Consider the following 17,733-nt stretch of genomic DNA (forward strand, 5'->3'; position numbering starts at 1 on the left):
GGGGGGGGGGGTGGTTGGGGGGGCTGGTTTGAGGGTAGGGATCAAATAAATTGATTTTTTCAACAATTTTTTTTAAATTAGAAGTTGGAAGAGAGTTTTGGAAGATGTTTTCCTTAAGTTTTGAACGGAAGTCATTTTTCTTAAATTTGAGTAAAATGAGTTGATTTGGAAAACATTTTCCAAACCATTTAACCCAACCAAACATGAGAAAATTGGAAAACATTTTTCGGAAAATGTTTTCCTTCATACCAAACACACCCTGTATCTTATAGATTTTAAATTTTACGGTAATGATATCAGAGGTTAGTAATTAAGTTTTTAAGTTTATTTTATACACATTATATTAAATTTTCAATAAACGCTAGTTCCTCCCTATATAGGGAAGACTATTTCGATAGACCTTGACTCAAGAAAATCATTTCTCAATTTTTTTTTTTTTTTAAATGCAAGAATTAAAAGTTATAATAAAAATATTGAAGAAAGAAGAATACAGACAATAACTTAGTAAAGATAACCAAAATAAAAGAAAGAAAAATCAAAATATAAGGTAGTGCTACCATAACAAAAATAGCTAGGTGCTGTAGACTAGAACCCTAATTTACCACTATGAAGAGAAAAAATGTTTGGCGACCTACTTAACCATCTACCATAATGATCGATCTCATTATTTTTCCTATCTAGAATCATGTCATCGAGAGATATGTCACGTGTTGTCTAATCATTTTCCCCTTTTTTTTCTTGATCTAACTCTACCTCCTCAAACCCATCAACGTCAGCGGACTCTTGCGCCTCCTCACTAGGACATATGTACTCCTCCTGTTGACCTGTTCACAAATTCAAAAAAGGGATAATGAATAAATCAAACCAAGTTAAGGGCTATGATGTAAATGGAAAGCAATATAACATTATAAATAAGAGCTTTCATCACATAAGTTATTGCAAACCAAATAAAATCAACAGAAAAAGAACTAAGAGAGATGGAATATGAATGGAGCTATCTGTTTTTTTCTTCAACCATCTTGTTATCAATTTTCATCCTATTTTTTTCTAAGAAAAAAACTACTAAATGTTCTTACAAATTACCTCCAGGGCCACCTGGATTACCAATTTTTGGTAACATGTTTGAACTAGGAACAGAGCCATACAAAAAAATGTCAGCTCTAAAACAGAAATATGGCCCTGTTTTGGGGTTAAAAGTTGGCACCTCAACAAATATTATGGTTGTTCAAACAGCTCAGGCTGCAGCAGAGTTATTTAAGAATCATGATACTTCCTTCGCCGATCGACCATTGGTCGATGTGAATTCAGCACATAATTACTATCAAGGATCTCCGGCTTTAGCTCGATATGGTCCCTTTTGGCGGTTTCAAAGACGGATATGTACTGTGGAAATGTTTGTACACAGAAAAATCAGTGAAACAGTGCCAGTAAGGCGAAAATGTGTGGATAATATGTTAAAATGGATAGAAAAAGCAGTGAATTCTGCTGAAAAAGGAAGTGGAATTGAGGTAACGCGTTTTGTGTTCCTAGCATCGTTTAATATGCTAGGGAATTTGATTCTATCGAAAGACTTGGCTGATCCAGAATCCGAGGAGGCCTCGGAGTTCTTCAATGCCATGAAGGGGATTATGGAGTGGTCAGGTATTCCTAATGTTTCAGATATATTTCCGTTTCTTAGAAAGTTTGATTTACAAAGTTTGAGGAAGAAGATGACACGAGACATGGGGAAGGCCATTGAGATCATGTCTATGTTTCTCAAAGAACGCGAGGAAGAACGAAAGAAAGGTACAGAGAAGAGGAGAGATTTCTTGGATGTGTTGCTTGAATTCGAAGGCACTGGAAAAGATGAACCAGCTAAATTATCAGAACATGAGATCAAAATATTCATACTAGTAAGTTTTTTTTCAAAAATATACTAAATGATTTTCATTTCATTTAGAATGAAATTAAGTTTGTTTTATATGTATGAAACAACAGGAATTGTTTTTAGCTGGTACAGAGACGACTAGCAGCAGTGTAGAATGGGCACTAACAGAGCTTTTGCGCCATCCACAAGCAATGGCCGAAGTGAAAACAGAGATATCAAAGGTAGTAGGATTAAACAACAAGTTTGAAGAAAGTGACATTGAAAATCTTCCTTATATGCAAGCTGTACTCAAAGAATCACTTCGTTTACATCCTCCTCTGCCTTTCTTGATCCCAAGAGAGACAATTCAAGACACTAAGTTCATGGGGTACGACGTGCTAAAAGGGACTCGAGTCCTTGTAAATGCCTGGGCAATTGGAAGAGATCCTGAATGTTGGGACGACCCTATGAGTTTCAAGCCCGAGAGGTTTCTTGGCTCGAAATTAGATGTGAAGGGTCAGCATTATGAACTAATTCCATTTGGTGCAGGACGGAGGATGTGTGTTGGTTTACCTTTAGGCCATCGTATGATGCATTTCGCTCTAGGATCGTTGCTTCACGAATTCGATTGGGAGCTTCCTGATGGTGTCTCTCCTAAATCTATTAATATGGATGAAAGCATGGGAGTAACAGCTAGAAAACGCAACTCTTTGAAAGTAATACCAAAAAAGGCTTGACAACTTACAGCTTGTCTGGATAGTTGTTACATATTATTTCATAATTTATTGTTTTAATAAATATAATGTTTCAATAAATAACATTGTTTTCCCATTATCATATACAATAGTTAACGTTTAGCTTATCTGGATATAGTTGTTACAGCCAGAACACGTGACTCTTTGAAAGTATTACCAAAAAATTGCTATAACTTTTAGTTTGTCAGGATATAGTTGTTGTATATCGTTTTATAATGTATTACATTTTTTTAATAAAAATTACGTTTGAATAGATTATATCATTTCTCCCGTTGCCTCGTGCTTCCAACATCATCAACGTTTTCAAGCGAAAAAAATGTTGACTGGTAAGATGCTGGCATCTCAGTATTTTGAAGTACCAAAAGCCGTGATACATGAATTTTATTGTACCAAAAGGTGTGAAACATGAATTCTATTGTACCAAAAGCTGTGATACATGAATTTTATGTGGGGTCCAGCCCCATTATTCAATTATTGTGTTTTTCAACATTTACTGCACCATTGACAAATATTGCTTTTCAACAATTGTTGCATGCAATTATCATGGTTGGCAGCAAATGTTGAGAAACATTTCGGTGGATGTTGAAATTTGTTACAAATTTCTTCTATAAAATGTGCTTATGAGCTCATTTGTAACATACCAATTCACAGAGAGAGTAAAATATTTAGAGAGTTGTGAGGTTTCCATAGACTATATAAGAAAATAGTCTGTGAAGAAAAATAGAGTGTGAGCGATATTTTAGTAAGGTGGAAATCAAAAGAGTATTATTCCTTTTGAGTGTATAGTAGTCACTTTGAGTATTGTATTCGTGACTACACAGTGTAAAATTCCTTACTATAGTGATATAAGTTGCTCCTCTTGGCCCGTGGTTTTTCCCTTATTTAGAAGGGTTTCCACGTAAAATTGTTGGTGTCATTATTTTTCCATTTTATTTCCATTACTTTTACCATATATATTTTTGTGCTTGTCCTTTTTTTCCCAACAAACTGGTATCAGAGCCAAGGTTTTATCTGAGTATGCTCTGTGGTTGTAGCATAGTCTGAACTTCCACATCAGAAAAGATTTACTTTGGTTTGCAATAACTATTTTTGGGGGGGAAAACGATGGAAGCCAACACAAGTAGAATGGTCACTTTGAATGGTGTTAATTATGCCATTTGGAAGGGGAAAATGGAAGATCTACTTTATGTCAAGAATTTTTATCAACCAGTCTTTACCACTGTAAAGCCTGATAATAAAACAGATGAAGAGTGAAATCTGTTGCACAGACAGGTTTGTGGATTCATTAGGCAATGGGTTGACGATAATGTGTTGAACTATATTTCTGGGGAGACACATGCTCGAACCCTATGGGAGCATCTTGAAAGTTTGTATGCTTGAAAGACTGGCAACAACAAAATGTTCTTGATAAAGCAGATGTTGAGTTTAAAGTATCATGATGGTTCTCCGATGACAGACCATTTGAAAAATTTTCAGGGGATCATGAACCAATTATCTGCTATGGGCATCAAATTTGATGAAGAAATTCAAGGCTTGCTTCTACTTGGTTCCCTACCAGACTCTTGGGAAACATTTAGAACTTCATTGTCAAATTCTGCTCCGGATGGTGTGATCTCAATGGATTCCGCCAAGAGTAGTGTCTTGAACGAAGAGATGAGAAGAAAATCCCAAGGTTCCTCTTCGTCGGATGTCCTGATAACTGGCTCCAGGGGGAGAAACAAAACTCGTGGTTTTCAGAATAGAGAACAAAATAGGAGCAAATCCAAAGGCAGGCTTAAGGATATTGAGTGCTATCATTGTGGCATGAAAGGGCATACAAAGAAGTTCTGCAGAAAGTTGAAGAGGGAGAATAAAAACAAAGAGGAAGCTAAAAAAGATGGCAATGAAAATTGCCTAGCCACCGTCACCACCGAAGATCTTGTTACTGTCCTTGATGCGAATATGATAAATATTGCTTGTGATGAGTCAAGCTGGGTTGTGGACACTGGTGCCGCATCTCACGTGACATCAAGGAAGGATTTTTTCTCTTCCTATACTCCTGGTGATTTTGGAACCTTGAGTATGGGTAATGAGACTATTTCTAGAGTGGTTGGTATTGGTACAATTTGTTTGAAAACTAGTGGTGGAACTAAACTAGTTTACAATGTGAAACATGCTCCTGATGTTCGTCTACACCTTATTTCTGTTGGTGTTTTAGATGATGAAGGATATATTAGTACCAACGGTGATGGAAAATGGAAACTCATTAAGGGTTCCTTGGTTGTGGCTCGTGGTAACAAACGTCGTGGTCTATACTAGACTACGGCCTCTGCTTGTGTTGATATGGTGAATGTGGTTGAAAGCGATAGCTCTTCAACGTTATGGCACAAGAGGCTTAGCCACATCAGCGAGAAAGGACTTAATGTTCTAGCCAAGAAGAAATTATTGTCAAATTTCAAAAGTGCTAAATTAGAAAAGTGTGAGCACTGCTTGGTTGGTAAACAAAATAGAGTTTTCTTTAAGTCTTACCCTCCTTCAAGAAAGACAGTGTTGCTTGAATTGGTGCACTTTGATTTATGTGGTCCAATGAAGACAAGGACATTGGGTGGTGCACTCTACTTTGTCACTTTTATTGACGACTGCTCGAGAAAACTTTGGGTCTATGTCTTGAAGACTAAAGACCAAGTTTTAGGTGTCTTTAAGCAGTTTCAGGCTTCAGTTGAAAGAGAAACTGGAAAGAAACTGAAATGTATTCGTACTGATAATGGTGGTGAATATTGTGGACCATTTGACGAATACTGTAAGCATCAAGGTATTAGACACCAGAAGACTCCTCCTAAGACTCCTCAGCTTAATGGTTTGGCTGAGAGGATGAACATGACCTTGATGGAAAGGGTTAGATGTTTGCTTTCTGAAGCAAAGTTGCCGAACTCATTTTGGGGTGAGGCTTTATTAATCGCTGCACATGTTATTAATCTATCTCCTGCTGTTGCTTTGCAAAGTGATGTACCAAATAGTGTTTGGTATGGAAAGGATGTTTCCTATGACCATTTGAGAGTATTTGGTTGCAAAGCTTTTGTACATGTGCCCAAAGATGAGGGGTCAAAGTTAGATGCCAAGACAAGACAGTGCATCTTTGTTGGATATGGCCTTGATGAATTTGTTTACAGGCTATATGATCCAATTGAGAAGAAACTTGTGAGAAGCCGTGATATTATTTTCATGAAGAATCAAACAATTGAAGATATTGACAAAGCGGAGAAGCTAGAATCTTCAAGTTTTGATGGCATAGTTCATCTAGATGAAGTTCCTCACACAAGTATGCATGATGTTATTGGGCTTGATGATCATGGTGACGCCCATAATCATGTATCGAATCAACATATCGATGTTAATAATAACAATGATATTGTTATTGATGATCCTCCTGCTCATGAAGTTGTGGACGAATCAAATATTCCATTTAGGAGGTCCACAAGACAACGGGTTCCTTCCTCTCGTTATTCACCCAATGAGTATGTGTTACTCACTGACAGGGGAGAACCTGAATGTTACGAGGAAGCCATGGAAGATGAGCACAAGGATCAATGGATTGAAGCCATCCAAGATGAGATGAAATCTCTGTATGAGAACCACACTTATGAGTTGGTAAAATTGCCCAAGGGCATGAGAGCTTTAAAGAACAAGTGGGTGTTCAAAGTTAAAGTTGAAGAACACAACTTGAAGCCCAGGTACAAAGCTAAATTGGTTGTTAAGGGATTTGGTCAAAGGAAGGGTATTGACTTTGACGAAATATTTTCTCCTGTTGTGAAAATGTCCTCGATTCGTACAGTTCTGGGTTTGGCTGCTAGTCTTAATTTAGAGATTGAGCAGATGGATGTGAAGACGGCTTTCCTTCACGGTGACCTAGAAGAAGAGATTTACATGGAACAACATGAGGGCTTCAAAGTAGAAGGTAAAGAAAATTTTGTGTGCAAACTCAAAAAGAGTCTTTATGGCCTAAAGCAAGCTCCTAGACAGTGGTACAAGAAATTTGAATCTGTTATGGGGGAGCAAGGCTATAAGAAGACTTTTTCAGATCATTGTGTATTTGTACAAAAATTTTCAGACAATGATTTTATCATCCTCTTGTTGTATGTGGATGATATGTTGATTGTGGGCAAGAATACTTCCAAGATTGACAAGTTGAAGAAAGAGTTGCGTAAGTCTTTTGCTATGAAAGACTTGGGTCATGCCAAGCAAATTTTGGGCATGAGAATTACTCGTCTCAGAGATGAAATGAAGATTTTTTTGTCACAGAAAAAGTACATTGAACGTGTACTAGAGCGCTTCAATATGAAGAATGCTAAGTCTGTTAGTACACCTCTTGCTGGTCATATGAAGTTGAGCAAGAAGATGTGTCCTACAGTTAGGGAGGAAAAAGAAAGAATGGCCAAAGTTCCATATTCCTCCGTCGTCGGAAGTCTAATGTATGCAATGGTATGCACTAGACCTGATATTGCTCACGCAGTTGGTGTTGTCAGTAGATTTTTTGACAATCCGGGAAAAGAGCATTGGGAAGCTGTGAAGTGGATACTCAGGTATCTTAGAGGAAACTCAGATGAATGTTTGTGTTTTGGAGCATCAAATCCAATCTTGAAGGGTTATACAGATGCTGATATGGCAGGTGACCTTGATAACAGGAAATCCACTACTGGATATTTGTTTACTTTTTCAGGGGGAGCTATATCATGGCAGTCGAAGTTGCAGAAGTGTGTTGCACTATCTACAACTGAAGCTGAGTATATTGCGGCTACTGAAGTTGGCAAGGAGATGATATGGCTAAAGCGATTTCTTCAAGAACTTGGATTGCAACAGATGGAGTATGTTGTCTATTGTGACAGTCAGAGTGCAATAGACTTGAGCAAGAACTCCATGTACTATGCAAGAACAAAACACATCGACGTCAGATATCATTGGATTCGTGAGGAAGTGGAGAGTGAATCATTTCACATAAAAAAGATCCACACAAGTGAAAATCCTGCAGATATTTTGACCAAGACGATACCGAAAGACAAGTTCGAGTTATGCAAAGAACTTGTGGGTACGTGCTCCCTCTAAAGAATATGAAGATACCTCCATCCAGTGAATGGGATTGTAGGGGGAGATTTGTGGGGTCCAGCCCCATTATTCAATTATTGTGTTTTTCAACATTTACTGCACCATTGACAAATATTGCTTTTCAACAATTGTTGCATGCAATTGTCAATGGTTGGCAGCAAATGTTGAGAAACATTTTGGTGGGTGTTGAAATTTGTTACAAATTTCTTCTATAAAAGGAGCTTATGAGCTCATTTGTAACATACCAATTCACAGAGAGAGTAAAATATTTAGAGAGTTGTGAGGTTTCCATAGACTATATAAGAAAATAGTCTGTGAAGAAAAATAGAGTGTGAACGATATTTTAGTAAGGTGGAAATCAAAAGAGCGTTATTCCTTTTGAGTGTGTAGTAGTCACTTTGAGTATTGTATTCGTGACTACACAGTGTAAAATTCCTTACTATAGTATATCAGTTGCTCCTCTTGGCCCGTGGTTTTTCCCTTATTTAGAAGGGTTTCCACGTAAAATTGTTGGTGTCATTATTTTTCCATTTTATTTCCATTACTTTTACCATATATATTTTTGTGCTTGTCCTTTTTTTCCCAACATTTTATTGTACCAAAAGGTGTGATACATGAATTCTATTGTACCTCTGTATCGTTTTATATTTCTTAGTTTGATTAGGGACTCAATATAAGAATATTAAAATATGAGATTTATAAGATCTAAAAACTATTTAAAATATTTAACTGTATCGAACAAATATACTTGTTATTACCTCCTCCCCCACCTCAATTTTTCTGTATTTTCGTACATTTTCTGTGATGATGTGACACCTTCAATCAGGTAAAATTGGATGCATGTATAACACGTGCCGCCATGTATATAATATTTTTTTAATTGTTAAAAAAAATCTTCTTATTTTCTTTGTCTTGTATTTAAACTAAGTTAAATTAATCATTTTTACTTGAGTTGAAGGTCTATCGTAAAATAACCTCTCTACCTTCATAGGGTAGGGGTAAGATCTACGGACACATTACCCTCCTTAAATCCCGCAAGTGGGATTACACTTATTCCATTTACTTGCAAGTTAGCTAGATGCTATATAATCTTATTTTTGTAAGAAAGAGCTAATTTTCTAATATCTATAATGCTGTTTTGCATATGTTATTTGACTTGGCACGCAGATATTGAGCAATGGAGTTTATAGAAGCATTGAGCACGGAGCAATTGTAAACTCAAATGCTGCACTAAAACTCCTGCTATGTTTGGGTTCGTATGGTATGAATGAGAAATGAAGAGTTGATATCTCGAAAAAAAACATCAGGAAAAAGGATTTAATTTGAACAACACATGTTCAAGTTTAGGTTGTGACTTTTTCCTAAAGGCATAGGCACCTTTTCACATTAAACAAGTTGTGAAATTTTCGATAAGGCATATGCTACAATGACAGCTTGTTTCGATGGTTGTTATCTATTGTATTGTATGTAACAATCTATTCAAACATTATATTTATTAATACAATACAATATAATACATTACATTACACAATGAAACGATATGTAACAACAATATATCAAGACAAGCTAAAAGTTGTCAAGCCTTTTTTGGTATTACTTTCAAAGAGTCGCGTTTTCTGGTTATTGAACCCATGCTTTCACTCATATCAATAGATTTAGGAGAGACACCATCAGGAAGCTCCCATTTGAATTCGTGAAGCAACGATCCTAGAGCAAAATGCATCATGCGATGACCTAAAGGCAAGCCAACACACATCCTCCGTCCAGCACCAAATGGAATTAGCTCATAATGCTGACCCTTCACATCTAATTTAGAGCCAAGAAACCTCTCGGGCTTGAAACTCATAGGGTCGTCCCAACATTCAGGATCTCTTCCAATTGCCCAAGCATTTACAAGAACTCGAGTACCTTTTGGCACGTCGTACCCCATGAACTTGGTGTCTTGAATTGTCGCTCTTGGGAGCAAGAAAGGCAGAGGAGGATGTAAACGAAGCGATTCTTTGATTACAGATTGCATATAAGGAAGATTTTCGATGTCACTTTCTTCAAACTTCTTGTTTGGTCCTATAACTTTTGATATCTCTGTTTTCACTTTGGCCATTGCTTCTGGATGGCGCAAAAGCTCTGTTAGTGCCCATTCTACGCTGTTGCTAGTCGTCTCTGAACCGGCTAAAAACATTTCCTGAAGTTTCATACATATGGCACAGTTTTAGTTGTATGCATAGTCAGTGTAAGCAATTTTTGAATTCATAGAACAAACCGAATTTCATGGTTCAAAGTAATAACATATGCTGCAGAATAAATACTAGATAGTGTTGTTTCCGAAAGACTCTCGGCTTAAGTGGATCAAACTCAAGTAAAAGAAGAGCAAAACAATGAAGAAAGCATACCAGTTAATAAGAAAATGAGTGTAAAGTCTACAAGAAAGAGAAAAATAACAACAGAAAAATTGTGTGATAATCAAAATACAATAAACAATACATGGCAAGAACTACAAAGGTACGACTAGTACTACAACAGACTCTAAGCCTTCGCAAGGCAAGACAACACTCTATCCCTACTAACCTTCTATCCTAATACGCGACCTCCACTTCTTCCTATCTAAGTCATCTCCTCAGTATTATAAGACCATGTCCTGTCTAATCACATCTCACCAATACTATTTCTGCCTACCTCTTCTACTCCTCTGCGACAACTTAATAGTAGTAGAAGATAAGAAATGAAGATAGAGGAGTGAGGACCAGATGTTATTGCCTAAGCAGAACAGAGTTTTCTTCTCCAAATACAACTAACTGAAATGAAAATCATTAGTGTTGAAAAGAGAAGTCTAGAGATTTTACAAAAAACTTACCAGTATGAATATTTTGATCTCATGTTCTGATAATTTAGCTGGTTCATCTTTTCCAGTGCCTTCGAATTCAAGCAACACATCCAAGAAATCTTTCCTCTTCTCTGTACCTTTCTTTCGTTCTTCCTCGCGTTCCTTGAGAAACATAGACATGATCTCAATGGCCTTCCCCATGTCTCGTGTCATCTTCTTCCTCAAACTTTGTAAATCAAACTTTCTAAGAAACGGAAATATATCAGAAACATTAGTAATACCTGACCACTCCATAATCCCCTTCATGGCATTGAAGAACTCCGAGGCCTCCTCGGATTCTGGATCAGCCAAGTCTTTCGATAGAATCAAATTCCCTAGCATATTAAACGATGCTAGGAACACAAAACGCGTTACCTCAATTCCGCTTCCGTTTTCAGCAGAATTCACAGCTTTCGCTATCCATTTTATCATATTATGCACACATTTTCGCCTTACTGGCACTGTTTCACTGATTTTTTTGTGTACAAACATTTCCACAGTACATATCCGTCTTTGAAACCGCCAAAAGGGACCATATCGGGATAAAGCCGGAGATCCTTGATAGTAATTATGTGCTGAATTCACATCGACCAATGGTCGATCGGCGAAGGAAGTATCATGATTCTTGAATAACTCTGCAGCAGCCTGAGCTGTTTGAACAACCATAATGTTTGTTGAGGTGCCAAGTTTTAACCACAAAACAGGGCCATATTTCTGTTTTAGAACTGACATTTTTTTGTAAGGCTCTTTTCCTAGTTCAAACATGTTTCCAAAAATTGGTAATCCAGGTGGTCCTGGAGGTAATTTGTAGCAACATTTAGTAGTCTTTTTCTGTGAAAAAAATAGGATGAAAACTGATAACAATATGAATGAAGAAAAAAATAGATAGCTCCATTCCCATTCCATCTCTCTTTAATCTTTTTTTTTTGGTGATTTCTTTGGTTTGCTATAAATTATGTGATGGAAGCTCCTATTTATGATGTTACATTGCTTGCCATCACCTCATAACCACTTTTTCTTAGGCATCATTTATTCGGTGCGCACCTAAATTATTTTTTCTTAGTTATCATTCTGAACTTGGTAATTGATGTGGTGGGGAGTAATTGGGAAAAATAGTCGGAGCAGATTCGATCGAACCTAATAATTTTAGTTCAAATTCTATAATCAAGAATTCATAAAGATTAAATTTTGGCTTCGATCAAAGGCTGGGGTCTCGAGCTATAATTATGCCTCAATAATATTAGGGCAATGATAAATTATGTCCACAAAATGTGCTTGTTTTTTTTTTGGCTTTATTCATTTCCAGATATTTATCTCACATAATGACAAACGATATTTTGTTATTTGTGGCCAAATAATTGCGATTACTATTCGTGTAGTTGGTCAATCCCCCACTGTGGGGCTTTTTGCTTTTCACGAATATGTCTCTCCCTATGCTTATGTGAGTTTTACTCGCCCTGCATGTTTGGAAGGACAAATATAAATTGAATTTGAGTGTAATTGAGCGTAAATTATACAGTTTGATCTATTTATCTATTTATTTGGCCAAATATTTACTTATTTAGTAGGAGATTGTATGTAATTGTGAGGAAAGGACTTGAACTTCTAGTAGAAGTAAATCGTGAGCAAGTCCTACTCAATTGTTAGGCGGAGGGAGAATTTTAATAGCTCAATTGGTAACTGAATTTTATCTCAATGGTGACCGATGAGGATTTGATTTCCCACATCGTAATTCCTTCCTCTTTTATTAAGAAAATTAAAGGAATTGCTACGTGTGTGTTGTTGACACCCAATTTTGGACCTCCACAATATAAATTAATCATCGAGCTTCTTAAATTCCAAACGATTTGAATAATTGACTTCATAAATTTTAAATACTTTTCAAGTCATTTTAAGTAATTTTGTCATTTTTATTATTTTTAAAATTCTAATAAATAAATATATATATTCTATATAATTTTGTATATATTTATTATATTAGTATTTGGAAATTGTCTCAAAAGACTTTAGTTTTACCTAAATATTTGGTTAATTAATTTAGCTAATTATTAGTTTATAATTAAATTAATTATTTTATGTCGTTAAGATTAAGAAGCTCGTTAATTAATTTATGAAAATTTATCTTGTTGCAATTTTTAGCCAATTGCTTATCCTATCCTTAACCCTTTAAAAGACCAAAAAATGGGCATGTTCCCGACCCAATTCTTCTTATTAGCAGACCCAATACAATGCAATTCTTATTTCCTTTCCTCTAGCCCATTTCTTTTGTTCAAGCCGTCCCATTTCTTAACTCCAATTCAAATCCCAGCCCACCAATTCTCTTTACAGTAGTACCAAGACCCAACCCATCAAAGAAAACCAATTACAATACATACATAAGCATATACATACACGTACCAAACCGACCCGACCCCACTTCACTTCTTTTTCTCCCCTACGCGAGAACCAAAAGTCAATAGCTGCAAACCCAAAAATCGCGGACATCAGCCAAAATCGCGAGCAGTACCAAAACCGTACATCACCCATTGGCAAACCCATAACCCTAGCAACCTAATCGATCACTTCGTCGTCCCCTTTTCACGGAATTCAGCTTTTTCCCATCCCTTTTACTGTGGCTTCGAAAATAGCAGAAGAAATTCAAATTTTTGTTTGAATTCTTAATGGATTTTCCCCCCAAAACGATTTTTTCTTCTTCTATATATTCTCTCTTTCAATCATTGTTTAGGAGGGGATTTTTTTTTATAAAAAAGGAGGATTTTTCCAGACACTAATTGACCGCCCTAAAACAGAGCGAATATCATCAAAAGAAAAAGTTGTTTTACTTTTGGGAGCTCATCGAAATCGGCTCACAGTGGTGAAAGTTCTTCGTGGTCAAGTTCGAGTCCCGGTCTCGCTGCCTCGGAATAGGTGATCTCCTAGCCTATTTTAGTTCTTTTTTTTTCCTATTTATGTGCTAAGTTGTTCTCTTTTGGAGCCTGCTCTGTAGTTCTTAATTCTATTTTCTCTTAGATTGAATTCCGCTCATGCTATTGAGTCACTGCCTTGATATGTGTTTGTTCAATTAATTATGTGTCTTAGGCTAATGGTCCATTTTCTCAAGAATTTTGTTTTGTTCTTTTCTTTCTAGTTCAAAGCCTTGTAGTTGATCATTTGTTATTCAATATTTTTGAATTGTCTACATTCTTGTTTGAATCTTATTTATTGTCTGCTGAAGCATGAAGAAATTGTTATTATTTTCCTTATATGACTTAGTTTGAGAATAAATTGTTAGTTCTCTTTTCCCCTTCAATACATATCATATGATCTTTGACAATGTTATTGATTTTAATGGCTTGATTTCCTAGTCTAGTTTCCCATGTTCTTTATTTTTAGGAGCAACTCTTAATAGTTTCAGACTCCATAATTTAATCTGCTTAGTGAATTATTTTTATCCATTTTTGAACAAGTGTGGTTGATCCCAGGAAGTTTGGTTATTTTTTAGCATTTGAAAAAATGTTATCTTGTTAAATGGGTTGATTTTAAACTAAGTGCATTTGTTTTACATTTTCTTGTTAACTTAAGCATATTTGGTTGTGTTATGTCTTTTTTAGTTAGAGTAGTTTGATGTTTGGATGTAACCGAATCAATCATGTTTGATTTGCTAAATTTCAGCTTCTTTCATTTGTTCATCACATAGCTAGTATATAATCTTCAAATAAGCTCAAAGATTTAGAAGTGTTCAATGTGTTTTGGAATAATACCATGCGCTGTGATTGATTTCCCTAGATGATAATGCAATGTGGTTGGAAATTAATAATGCTTACATGTGGTCTCTTCCAATTCTTGGTGTGTAAGGTTAACTGCAATTGAATTTGCAATGAAAATGCCAAAGTTTCCTTTTGTTTAAAAATAGCACATCAATTAATCTTCTTATATCCATTTGCTAATTTGTATTTATTTGTTCACTTTGTGTATGTACGAGTGAGTCCTATGTACTCATGTCTACACCTCGCATTTCAAATGGGTCTTGGAGGCCTATAACTCCCTCTTATTGAGTCAACCTCATCATTGGGAGCATATGGAATTCGGAGAGGAAATCTATGTTATAAAAGAAGCTGGAACAGGTCTCGAAAAGTAGAAAAAGGGGTTGTATACAGCTGTATACACTTATATACAGGTAAAAAAACGCAAAAACAATATAGGGCGGAGGCAAAACACAAGTGTTCGGAAGCAAGAAATACATGAAAGGGGCCAATATACACGCTGATATATAGTGATATACATCAGGTGTATACAAAAATGGGAATTGGGTTAAACCCAAAAATAGCAACGAATTTGGTCCAAGAAAGGCCCAAATTCAATTTCTCCATTTCTCTTAAATTATTTATTGTTTGTTGTTTATTAGCTCTAACTTTAGAACTATTAATTCCCCAAAAGATGAACTATATTCTTTATGTTAGTAACCTTTTTATCAACTCATGTACTTTATTTGAAATCTTTAGTCAAAACTTTTTATTTATTCTTTAATTAACTTAAAATGGTTCCATGCTTAAATTAACCAATTTGGTTTAAATTATTATTTTAAAAGTATATCAAGTAATTTCTAATTAATCTAGCTTTGTTAAAATTCTATCCACTCGCACTTTAATTCAAATGTTTCATTTTGGATCCTTTTCTCTAAAAAAATAAAAATGAAATAAAATGTGTCATTTACTTGACTATTTTTCTCAAAGTTAACCAAATATTGTAAATTATTATTCTTATGTTAAATAATTTTTTCTAAAAAATAGTCAAAATATATTTTAGTCAAGTCACAGGTCAACCGCATACACTTCGAATGCTTAAACCCTTCTCGAAGTGTAAATTGAATTTCGAACCCTCTTTGGTATTTTAAATGATTTTTTCTGTTTAAATCTTTAAAAAATATAAGTTTTCTTAATTTCTTTAAAAAATTAAGTGACAACTCTTTTCTAAGTATTTTTCTCAAATTGTTTTATACTTAGAACATTTCAAAAAAGTGATTTTGCTAAAGATAGGAAAATTATGACACAACATGTGTAATTAGCTATATGAAGTTATTAATTTTTTTTGAAAATAGTAACCCTTTTTTTTTATCTGATTTGTTACTTACGTGTTTGACTAAATTTGAATTCGCATAAAAAAATCTCATAATACTGTCAGAAAAAGTAATTGTATGATTAAAAAAATTAGGATGCGAGATTGAGATACTTTAAATATGGGAGAAGAGGTGTATATATTTAAGAAGGTATAAGAGATTTATAATAGTAAAAATTAGGAGTAGTAAATTGTAAAAAAATCGGACAAAATATTCAATATCAGTTGATTTTCTTTGTTTTTATCTTTGATAAGAGTTTGAATATTTCCCTAATCGGACAAAATATTCAATATCAGAATGATCCTGATTTTAGAAATATTCAGTCTCATGGTGGGACCATGAATTCAATGTGTTTGGACTTTGGCAGTTTTGATGAACATATATTTATGGGTGTGACAGAATTGAAAGGGAAAGCAGATTTTGCTTAAAGTCTCTTGTAGAAGGAAAATGACAAGAACATGTCTACATAAACATAAATTTTGCCATGGTTGGCTATGTTTTAATGTAAATTTTTAAAAAGTTATTTTTAAAATGAAAATAATATTTAAAAGTTGGTACAACTCTGTTGGGCCATGAATAAAATTTGGAGGTATCTTTAACTTTTTTATGAGTATTTAGAATGAAAATACATTTTTATTCTTTTCAAATACTTGAAACTTCTAGGTTTAAAATTTAACTCAGTGAAAAGTTTTCATGATTAAACACTGACGCAAAAGAGATTATCCCAGAGAGAAGTGAAAGCGTTAATCAAAATATTATTTTTTACCTCCTTATCTTAACTGATAAAATAACACAGAAAATATGTGATAACATAATCAATGGAGGCAGGATTAATTTATAAAAATTAAAACTTCATTTGATTTGATGCATCATAAGTAATCAATTTAATAGATAAGATTTGTTCTTCATACTATTAATTATGAGTTCAATATTAATTGAATCACAGATAAAATAATAAAAAAGTCTTAACAAATACTCACTAGTTGCTCCATCTCCTTGTAACGATTAATAGATCCTGATGGATATTCACACTTTTGGTATTATGTTAGTACATATATAAATTAACTATGATTAAATGATAAAAAAATTATATGATCACTAGGTGTGTGCAAATTTATTTATTTTTCTCTATGAAGTTGTATTATTACAAAGTTAAGTAACGCATAACTAGGAAATGTACTAATTTTCTCGATAAATTTGAAAATGGTGAGTTAATTAAGTAGTGGTATTAATTTATAAGTTTAAATCATTCATATATGAATTTCTCCAAATTATAATCTTATTCAAAGATCTAGTAAATATACATTTAGTACAAGCACTACAAATACTTAGTAGTATTACAAAGAAAAATATATACACATATTATAAAGTCTTAAATACTTGTTGGCTTGATAAGGCTTGAAGTGAGGGTGTTTATCATTCGAACAACTCCCTCTTGTCGTTAATATGCAACTAGATAAATAGTCAAGCCTTTTTTGGTATCACTTTCAAAGAGTCGCGTTTTCTTGCTGTTACTCCCATGCTTTCATCCATATTGATAGATGTAGGAGAGATACCATCAGGAAGCTCCCATTCAAATTCATGAAGCAACGATCCGAGAGCGAAATGCATCATTCGATGGCCTAAAGGCAAGCCAACACACATTCTTCGTCCAGCACCAAATGGAATTAGCTCATAATGCTGACCCTTCACGTCTATTTTTGAGCCAAGAAACCTCTCAGGCTTGAAACTCATTGGGTCGTCCCAACATTCAGGATCTCTTCCAATTGCCCAGGCATTTACGAGGACTTGAGTGCCTTTTAGTATGTCATACCCCATGAACTTAGTGTCTTGAATTGTCTCTCTTGGGATCAAGAAAGGCAGAGGAGGATGTAAACGAAGTGATTCTTTGATTACAGCTTGCATATAAGGAAGATTTTCGATATCACTTTCTTCAAACTTGTTTAATCCTACTACTTTTGATATCTCTGTTTTCACTTTGGACATTGCTTCTGGATGACGCAAAAGCTCTGTTAGTGCCCATTCTACACTGCTGCTCGTCGTCTCTGAACCAGCTAAAAACATTTCCTGTTGTTTCATACATATGCAACACGAGTTT

General features: G+C 34.9%; 2 protein-coding genes across 22 annotated transcripts in view; one reads left to right on the top strand and one right to left on the bottom strand.

Moving 5' to 3' along the window:
* The first annotated feature begins 933 nt into the window (after positions 1-933).
* Positions 934-2,779, top strand: LOC125866021 (cytochrome P450 76A2-like). The gene is made up of 2 exons (XM_049546304.1): positions 934-1,892; positions 1,978-2,779. The coding sequence occupies exons 1-2, from the start codon at positions 978-980 to the stop codon at positions 2,581-2,583; spliced, it is 1,521 nt and encodes a 506-aa protein (XP_049402261.1). The 5' UTR covers positions 934-977; the 3' UTR covers positions 2,584-2,779.
* Positions 2,780-9,156: 6,377 nt separating this feature from the next.
* Positions 9,157-17,733, bottom strand: part of LOC125864330 (cytochrome P450 76A2) — a 40,032-nt gene continuing 31,455 nt past the window's right edge. For 5 of the 21 annotated variants that reach the window (XM_049544269.1, XM_049544271.1, XM_049544268.1 and 2 more), the window contains 2 exons: positions 10,532-10,915; positions 9,157-9,862 (listed from right to left, as the gene is read on the bottom strand). In XM_049544269.1, coding sequence (XP_049400226.1) covers positions 9,257-9,862; positions 10,532-10,915 — 990 coding nt within the window. In that variant the 3' untranslated portion in view covers positions 9,157-9,256. Of the gene's footprint in view, positions 9,863-10,531; positions 10,916-16,896; positions 17,703-17,733 lie in introns of those variants that run through there. The other 16 variants (XM_049544279.1, XM_049544278.1, XM_049544277.1 and 13 more) reach the window with 8 other exon arrangements.

The sequence above is a fragment of the Solanum stenotomum genome, chromosome 5 (genome assembly GCF_019186545.1).
Source record: "Solanum stenotomum isolate F172 chromosome 5, ASM1918654v1, whole genome shotgun sequence".
In the NCBI taxonomy this organism is placed as follows: domain Eukaryota; kingdom Viridiplantae; phylum Streptophyta; class Magnoliopsida; order Solanales; family Solanaceae; genus Solanum; species Solanum stenotomum.

Coding starts and splice junctions, on each gene's coding strand:
- LOC125866021 (XM_049546304.1), top strand. CDS start 978: ATGGAATATGAATGGAGCTATCTGTTTTTTTCTTCAACCATCTTGTTA. Junction 1,893..1,977: donor AGATCAAAATATTCATACTA/GTAAGTTTTTTT, acceptor ATGAAACAACAG/GAATTGTTTTTAGCTGGTAC.